The sequence below is a fragment of the Rhipicephalus sanguineus genome, chromosome 10, assembly GCF_013339695.2.
Source record: "Rhipicephalus sanguineus isolate Rsan-2018 chromosome 10, BIME_Rsan_1.4, whole genome shotgun sequence".
NCBI classification, from domain to species: Eukaryota; Metazoa; Arthropoda; class Arachnida; order Ixodida; family Ixodidae; genus Rhipicephalus; species Rhipicephalus sanguineus.
In genome coordinates, this window is record NC_051185.1 from 45,798,946 (window position 1) to 45,808,480 (window position 9,535).

The 9,535-nt window shown below is 42.3% G+C and overlaps 1 protein-coding gene across 1 annotated transcript; it reads left to right on the plus strand.

Annotated features, from left to right (window-relative positions):
- Window positions 1-3,205: 3,205 nt before the first annotated feature.
- Window positions 3,206-5,721, plus strand: LOC119371789 (uncharacterized). Its single transcript, XM_037642248.2, has 6 exons — window positions 3,206-3,346; window positions 3,709-3,741; window positions 3,859-3,918; window positions 4,027-4,229; window positions 4,446-4,605; window positions 5,268-5,721. The coding sequence occupies exons 1-6, from the start codon at window positions 3,223-3,225 to the stop codon at window positions 5,483-5,485; spliced, it is 798 nt and encodes a 265-aa protein (XP_037498176.1). The 5' UTR covers window positions 3,206-3,222; the 3' UTR covers window positions 5,486-5,721.
- Window positions 5,722-9,535: the final 3,814 nt, after the last annotated feature.

Here is a 9,535-nt window from a genome sequence, read left to right on the forward strand (position 1 = left end):
GTACCTGTTTCTCGCATGCTTATACACGCTAGACACAGCAGGTACTGTTGAACTATGAAGCTGATGGGGCCAGTCAAGTCATTCTCAACGAAAATGATTCCGCTGAACGATACATTTACGAGGAACATGGTGCATCCATGCTTTAACCGCCGTTACTGAAAAAAAAGAATGCGAAGTTTTATACGCATGTCTAAACACACTTCATGCTTATAGTTTCCAAGTTACTTGTAGTGGTTACTCTAGGTAACCATCAAAGGGAAACTGAGCGTAAAAACTCTCCTATGTGATGTAGTCTGTTCACGTTAAAAAAATCTCAAGTGGTTAAAATTAGGCACTATTAAAACTCGGTACCCAGAGCTTCGTGTGCACAATTTCTTGTGTTTGTTGCCACTGCGCATCTGTCAAAGACTAGACACTGGTATACGCACGTTACTTTCCGAATACAGTATAGCGTACGTGCCCAGCCAACGCAACGTCTGCGTACACAATTCTAAAACTCCATTAGCCAACAATCAACCACTACACGGCGTGCCATTTGACGTCAAGGGAGTCCGCATTAGGGATACCGCAACCTGACTGCTTTCTTTGTTCTGGTGCATGCCACAAACACACAAAGAATAGTAATGAAGACGCTGGATAGGATCAGCGGGGGATCAGTGACGAGACCTTCGCCCTCAAGTCGACATAAAATAGGTTGGTAATGATGAAAAACAAAATGCTTCCTTGGACAAATGCGCGAATCGTTTGCCGTGAAATGTACATATCTAATTTAATGCTCTATTAAAAGCAACGGCATGCTGTCGAAATCAAGTGCGAGCAGTAGAGCTCCCACGAGGTTTCTAGATTTCGCAAAACCGTTCACACTTTTCTCCTAAATCCATGTTAAGCAATGTTTAAGTCTGGAAAACAATATTTGCATAGCTCTGCAACACTAGAACCTATTACTCGATGGTGTCAAATTAATTTTCTATTAATGCACCACTATACTACCTTCTGGATTTCTGGTGTGGTCAACACCTCTCAGTAATCCGCACATAAAAAATTAAGTGCGTGTACACGTAAAAAACCCCAGAAGGCTATCCCATGCACTCTATAGCACAACAAACTAACAGTCGCGTGTACACTTAAAAAACCCAAGAAGGCTATCCCATGCACTCTATAGCACAACTAACAGTCGCGTGCGCATGCAAATGCAGCTGTGTGGATGTAGCTCGCCAATTTTGCGTGTACCGCCGTATTAATCGCTGCGAAATATGCCAAAAATTTATTGAAAGGTGAAACTTGTATAGAGTTAGGCACTGCATGCCCATGAAGGTGCCTTTCGCGCAAATACTGCGTATAGTACATTGCATGGACTCGCGCTTCCAGAAAATATTCTAGTAAACTTATGTGAAAAATATTGTATCATCCAGTGTGAGTTTAGCGAATTCTCCGCTTTGAGACGAGTATGAGGTGATTTAACTTGCGCGGCGGGACCGCTATACCCGCATGAATCGAGATCCCAATGGGCCATGAATGTCCGTTGGACGTCCCGTCTAAAGCCGAACGTCCACGTCCAAAACCCGACGTCCGTAGGACATACAGCGGATGTATGTTTTCGGCTATTTCCGAACGTCCGTTTGGTCCTTTTCTCGGCCGTCCCAGGGATGTCCTCACTGGATTCATAGCGGATGTTTTCAACCCGGATAACCCAGGGACCGCCAAGGGACGTCGCCTCTGTCGCACCCGAGTACGTCGTTTTATCGCATGCATGTTTGAAAACATATATCTGTATGGCCTTATAGGTCTACGTTTTCGAACGGGACTGCATTTTGTCGTCTAACTTAGCGCAGCTTGCCATCAGATCTTTTGACTATGCATGACCGCGCGAAGGCTGAAACATAAATAATGAGTTGACCAACCGTGTGCCATTAGCGCTATTTTTACTGCTTTATTAACCTTTATTTTTCTCAGTTTAGCACCGAGGTTGACGCGCAGGTAGCGCAGGTAGGCGACAGCATTTTCCGTCATGTAGACTTCTGTCGCACAGTCGGCTGACCAAAATCGGTGCCGAGTCGGCCTAGTGTGAATGAGCCTTGAGCGCACAGCGGAGCCTGTCAAGCATGCGTCGGCGGGGTTTTGTATGCGTGCTGTTCGATCGTTCCGGGCACTCTCCAATTCTAGGTCACTCTACTTGCGTGTTTACAATTTGTTGCTGCGCGCCGCCATTGCTTGATCATAGTTGCCAACTGTTATAACTGCCACCGCCATCCATAAACGTAGGCCGCCACTGTTTAATCGCCACTGTTTTTCATTTCAGCTGCTAGTAAATTTGTTTTTACCGCATTTTATAACTTTAAAATTATGCACAGTGGAGTTATTACACTATTGAGCTCACGTTTATGTCGTTTTAAAACTAAAATTGCGTCTATCATCATCACTGCCATCACAGTAGCGCGGGATACACTGTAGGGGACGGCCGCCATTTCTTTTGTATGATTTCTTGGTAACGCGAAGCGGGCTTTTCAACAACTTCCTCTTCGAGAACTGCGTACCTGGCTTCACGCTCCGTAGAGGTTCTACACGACTGGAGATCCCGTGTCTGACTTGCGGCCGTGGACGAGCTCCTTGTCTGAGTATTACTTGACCAAGGTGAGCGGGACCGCGCGCTTGTCAAGGCTGTTATCCCTTGTATGCAACCAGCTGCTTTCTTGCTAGTCGCTAGAAGCCATGTGACAGTTGTGACTATCAAATTTTGTTAGGATTTCTACAAACATGCAGAGGCCTCCAAAAAGCTCGTTACGGAGAAGGCATCGCGGGAAGCAAGGAGGACACATCTGCTAATTGAACCCTTGTGACATCTCGCTCTCCCCTGTGTTTCAGCAGTGCACTGCCAACTTCACAGTAAAATAAATGCAACGCTTGGAATGCTTTTCTGGTAATTTCACATTGAATGTCTAGTCAGCACTTGTTTTCGACAAGTGTGAACAAGGTATTTACCTTGCATGTACACTGAAACTTTGCTAGTTGCCCCTCTGGCATTTATTCACTTGCCAGAAATGTTTATCATGGAGTATAGCATGAATAGAATTGTGACATTCATGCAATTGTAGCAGATTGCTACAAAAGAAATTCATTCTGCAACAATGAACTGTGGAATTGTAGCTTTGAAGTTCAGTATAAATACTGGAGCTTTTGTAAGTTTGTTTTATATAGGAGTATACTGTGCTCCACAGCCAGTGTATGGCTGCGATTAATGCTAATAGGAATCATTACGTGATGGACTACACGTATTGCTTTCTAGGAATAACCTCGAGTGAAGCAACAAGTATGCCCACATTTGGCCAGGGAGACAAAGGCACAGCAGGTATTCTCACACATATACAGCTGTCTCGTTACAAATTTACGATTTACGTGCGTATTTATTATTTTTTGTGTGTAACGAATTTAGCAACTTTCTGTCGTTCTAACCTATAGGTTAGAACCACAGATAGCTGTAAAGCTTCTTAAGAGCCATGCATAAATGAATTCTCAAGCATTGTAGAAGCAAGTGGATGAACCAAAATATGTTAACCTCCATAATTCAGTTTTATAATTGAACTAGTAAACCTTTGCTATCGGTAATTTCTTTGCTCTGCTAGGCTCTTTGTCACTATCTGTTGCACATCAGAATTTCTAACAAGTAGAGCGGCTCTTGTGGCTCACTGCTCTCGTTCTTCGACACTGCAGGGACCCAGTTGTCAGAGACAAACTCGCCACAAGGTACGTCTAATAACCACACTGTTGATGAAGGTATGTGCCAGATAAGGGAGGTCAAAGTTAAATAAATCATTAGCCAGTTACTCCAAACTACTAATGAATTGAAATTGTGCTTTTCAGGTGAACAGACAGCGCAAGAACGGCCACGAAACTCGCCTCATGATTGTTGTGTAGAGAAGAGTACGCACATTTTGAAAGATATGAATGCAGTTTTCAGTAAAATGGTTTGCTTAAAATGTTCTTGAACCCTACTAAGTTTTAATAGCGTTTATTTACAATATTTTTCAGACTTCCAGCGGCATGTGCTACGACTGCTGAACACGCTTCGCTTCATGCTGGAACAGCAAGCGGACACCCTGAACAAGTTGTGCGATATGCTTCCCACTTCTTCAGTCACCGAATGCGCAGAGCTCTTAGGCCATCCGCTAAGCAGTCTTGAAGAACTACAAGAGTTCGACGACAAGCTCGATGCTGGAAAATTTAAGATCCTGGTAAGGGGGTTATGTTTTTTTTTTTTTCAGTTCATCGAACTCATAATGAATATTCAAGGTGTTAAACACTGCTGTTTTGCAATATCAAGAATGTCATGGGTTTTTCGTACATTGCTTACTTGCTTTATGACTTAATACTCTTTTTCGTATTCTAAAACATTCACATCATCCAACAAGTTTCTTTGTTGAATAGAATTTCTTCTCTTTTGTACACAGGTTCATGAGTTGGCACAGCTTGGTGGGAAAGATGCCTACTGGGCAACAAAAAGAATCTTGTCATACTGCATCACAGACGAGGTTGCGGCACAATTTTCCTGGATGGGTCGAAAAGGAAAACTGAGCTTCTCCGCCTTGAAGATTGCTAAAGCCATAACAGGTGTGCTGTATAATACATCTTACTTTTGTGTTTTACACAGAATTAGCCTTCCTCAGGAAAAACAAAAACATGCTCATTGGTCTGTTTTTTTAAGTGCTGCCCGTTTATCTATTTTGTAAGTTTGCAGTGTCAGTTATCACTATTGCTATTGGTTGCATATTTCAGCATTGCAAGGATGCTGCAATTTCACTGTGCACTTAAATTTTAATGTTGGCTAAAGAAGCCTACATGGTAAAAAATCTACAATTTGGTAGCACTCTAAAGGTCCAGGCTTAGCTTTAGAGGCTAAAAACTTAAAATATTATAGTTTGTCTGGTAAAAAGCGAAGGGCATAAATAAAGTGTAAGATCACTGTGCAACCTTTCAGTGCAAGGCAGTGTGAGGTGATTGAAATAGCAGCCGAAATAAAAAATGTAAAGCAATCATTTGATTGTTTTGGCTCGTGTTCTGCCTCGTTATCATTTGAAAAAGCAAGTGTCACTGATGTGCCCAACTCTATTCAATATAACAAATCTATTATGTGTGGAAGGACTTCGAGTAGGCAGTAATTTATTTCTCAATTTTTTGTAGGCTCAGCAGACTGTTTATGACTCTTGAAATTTGTATTTTCACCAAGACAACTGTTATTGTTGAGATGATTTAAGGAATCTTGTAAATTTCAGATGCTGCTCGCAAAGCGCCAAACGCAACCGCTGCCGACGTTGAGGCCTCTATCAAATCGTGGCTCCGACATGCCCCCGAGCGCCTTGCCACCAGGTTTCAGAAGTCAAAGCAAGGACAACTTGAGCAAGCAGCAGGTAATGGAATTCACATTGTCGCATCATGTAAAATCCTGAACAGTGCACAAAAATGTATGTTGTGCCTGTATTCCAATGTGTAAGTGTTCTAAGCAGTCGATATGGTGAAATCTGTGTTGAGCTTGTGACCTACCTTTATACTCTTTGTATTATCTTCAGCCAGGCTCCTGTACACTGCACAAACTAGCTCGGAAGAAAGGCCCCAAAGTTCCTTACTTGTTTTACCATCTTTGTTGCTGCCCTTGTCCACATGTTTGTCCTTGTTCTTAGTTGTGTAGAAATGTATATTCCCACTTAGCAGCCGACTGAAACCATGCTAATGAGATGTTACACAGTAGATGCCTATAAAAATCCATTTCACAAGTAGCGTCTGACAATCGTCTTTGTCATGGCATTTTTGCTGTTTCAGATACTGTCTGAAACTTTCGCCACGGCCCAGCTTCTGATTCCCTGGTCGTTCTGGGGATATTGATGGCAGCAGATTGAACTTTTAGATGTTTTATGCCCTCACTTTGTCGTAGTGTTGTGATGCTCCAGAGCTTCTGGTCTTTATGTTTAAATTTAATGTCTTTAAATGTTTTAGATGTATGTCTCATGCACTCATGTTTTAGGTGCTTTATAGGTTTATTTGTATATGTAGAGCCATTGAATTTAGCCATGACCATTTGTATGGATATTGTTGTGCTTGGCGAGATTAATGGCTGTGACAGATTGATGGTATGTTTCTGTGAATGAAAGTGCCCTTATGTATTGTGTCTGGGGGCAAGAAAAAAAGTCTTTCATCATATCGTGCTTAGGAGGATACAGGGTGTCCCATGTAACTTTAGCCAAACTTTAAAAATATGCAAATGCCACCTAGCTCAACAGAACCAAGGTAATGCTGTTTGCGGTCGCTTAGAGATACTCAGAATATTTTTTTGCATTCCACATAATTGCATAATAAGTCTTAATTAATTAATCAACTTCCGAAATATTAAAATTAGATGAAAAGTATCAATAAGAAAACTGTAGAGCAACATGAAAAACTCCCGATACAGCTTTCTGTTACTCAATACGTGCTACATAAAAGTGTTTTTCTGAGCGTGAAAGAAGCCCGCGAATACATGCAAAGTGCCTCGAGCGGCCAGTCGCGCGGCAATTTTGCACGTATTCGGAGGCTTCTTTCACGCACGGAAAAACACTTTTATTTAGCACGTATTGAGTAACAGAAAGCTGTATCGGGAGTTTTTCATGTTGCTCTACAGTTTTCTCATTGACACTTTTCATCTAATTTTAATATTTCAGAAGTTGATTAATTAATTAAGACTTATGCAATTATGTGGACTGCAAAAAATATGAGTATCTCTAAGCGACCGCAAGCAGCATTACCTTGGTTCTGTTGAGCTAGGTGGCATTTGCATATTTTTAAAGTTTGGCTAAAGTTACGTGGAACACCCTGTATATATTTAGTGCAATCTAGTCAGAATCTGTAAGCTAATGGTGGGCTTGGTCCACATGTCCCAGCTATGCTTGTTTTTCTTTGTGGTTTTTAATTTGATGTCATAAAACTGCACTTTTAGATGTGTTTTATGCACTCACTTTGTAATCGGGTTGATGCAACAGAGCTCCTTGTGTTTATGTTGGAATTTAATGTCTTTAAATGTTTTTAGGTGTCTCATGCACTCATCTTTTATATGCTTTAGAGGTTTATTTGTATATGTAGAAGCCATTGAATTTTAGCCATGTCCAGTTTGTACGGATATTGTTGTGCTTGTCAAGAATAACGGCTGTGACAGATTCATGGCATTATGTTTGTGAATTAAGGTGCCCTTATTTATTGTTTCTGGTGGCAAGAGGCAAGTTTCTCATCATATTGTGCTTTGCAGTTGTATACTTTTAGTACTTGGTATTGTCTGTGTTAGGTTTACTAAAGTATACTTTCCTAGAAAATGTTTAAAGATTTGAATTGATCTGCTGATCACCCCCAACATTTCGAGGTTTTTTTCAGACGCACTAGAGCTGGTGACACTACATCCACTTGCAGGCTATTGGGCTTAAGCATTGGAGATAGGCTTTGCAGTGCTTGTTCTGTGAATGCAGGAGCTGTTGTACTGTGATAACACAAGACCAAATCCCACTGTTTTTTTGCTTGTTTTTGCTTTACTGTGAATAAAAAATGAAAGCTGTAACATTGTCTTTTCCTAGCTGTGCACCAGTATGATAGGTCTCCTTCAGGATCGATGCCTTAATTCTTGTGTGTTGTAGCATTTATTAAATATTGCAGTAAAAACACATAAATGCTGCAGCAACATTGAATATGGCAATGACCCAAGAGGTTGACGACCACATCTGGTGCCGGCATGGTACGTCCAATCAAATTAAAAAAATCGATATCCCTCGGACATCCAATATTAGCAAAAATATGTGTCCAAGGGATGTCCATCGTCCATGGCACATGGATGTTTGACGTCCATGGGACATTCGCTGGATGGCCACCTTGGTTGCGCCTTAAGCTCCAACGGATGTCCGTAGTACATCCGGAGGATATGTGCGGATGTCCGCAGGACATCCAAATGTCCACTAATTGTTGTCCGCTGGATATCCGGTGGACATTCATGGCCCATTGGGTATATTGCTGGTTATGTGGTGCGTAAAACACTAAAGAAGACGCAGTGCGAGACTTGCGCAACATATCTCACATCAGACAGAAACACGGTAACGGGGAGTGATCAAGCCTCCATATTCACAGTGCAATTTGATAACGGAGGCCTGATATACCCCCCCCCCCAGACCTCTCAAAGCAGCTATTGCAAAACTTGAAAATAGTTTTACCACTTATTTAAGCGTGAGTAAGCTGCATGAGAATAGCATTGTGGATTTCAGCGCTTTCTCGAAAAAAAACAGATTTGCCTCATCTGGGAGGTGAAGAACATTCAAATTTCATCACAAAAAGCCCCATGAAGTTCTACATTTTACTTAGATCCCGCTTCTTCACGAAATCACTGAACAGCGATAGAGAAGTAAAGCGCAAAGAATGAAGCTGCTAAAGTTGTAAAGATGACGCTGACGAAACTCATGTCAAGGAACCAGTAAAGATTAAAAATTCTGATGCTCTCAATTCTGTCTCGTGAAGTGATAAGCAGGGCGGATGCGTGAGGGATGGTGGTCATCACTGGGAAACTTCTGTGACTCCATACTTCGTGCTCTTCTGCAACTTTAACTAGCGCTAAGGTATTCCTTACTTATTTGTACTCAATGTCACCTTTTGTAATTAAAGCAAACACCGCAGACCTTCGACGTGAAAAGGTAAGCAAACGGCTCCGCCAGCCCGCCCGTAAGCGAGAGTGGCGGGAGGGGCGTCTGCTCAAGGAACTCCGATTGCCCGCAGCGCCACCACCGCATGCATCCCGCGAGAGGCCGCGGCGGAGAGTGGAGACGGCAGACTAGCCAGTATATTCTAGGGACCGTAATAAAAGTACTCCAACTAAGATGGTGGCAGTGCCGCTGTCAGAAGATCGCGTATGCGCAGATCATCTGGTCAGATCGGTCTATTAGAGAAAGTTACGCTAGTGCCACATAATTAATAAAAGCTAATAGTGAGCGTTGCACTTCGATACAAAGTACCTGGTAACATAACTGCACCACGTGCTTTTGGCCTTCCAGTTTTTTTTGGAGAGTGCATAAGGAGCTCATTGAGGGTTTCCAAAGTCAGACCAAACTCTGTCTCTCTTGGAGTGTTTCTTTTACTGGTATTCATGTGGCTATGCTATGAAAATATGCAATCTACGCCAAGTATCTCGCCCATCGTACAAACAAACGATGCATCATTAGTAAATTAGTTCTCAGACCAGGCCCATAGCAGCGAATTTTTTCCGGGGAGGGGGGTAGGCTGCTTGCGGAACACCTTGACTGTCTGAGAAAAACACATATTTTAGTTATTTTTTTATGGTAAAACACCCTGTGTCATCAAATTTTCTGGGAGGGGGACGTGCCTCTATGCACCCTTGTGTGTACGGGCCTATCTCAGAGAATAAAGACAGAGCGGCTGATGAAGAAAGGAAAGATCTGCTGTACGTGTAACTATGGTAAGTAGAGCAACATGCAGAACTGAAAACAGCCGAGAGGATACATGTACTCGAGCTTAGAAAAGCTGC

Coding starts and splice junctions, on each gene's coding strand:
- LOC119371789 (XM_037642248.2), top strand. CDS start 3,223: ATGGCTGCGATTAATGCTAATAGGAATCATTACGTGATGGACTACACG. Junction 3,919..4,026: donor TGATTGTTGTGTAGAGAAGA/GTACGCACATTT, acceptor AATATTTTTCAG/ACTTCCAGCGGCATGTGCTA. Junction 4,606..5,267: donor GATTGCTAAAGCCATAACAG/GTGTGCTGTATA, acceptor TGTAAATTTCAG/ATGCTGCTCGCAAAGCGCCA.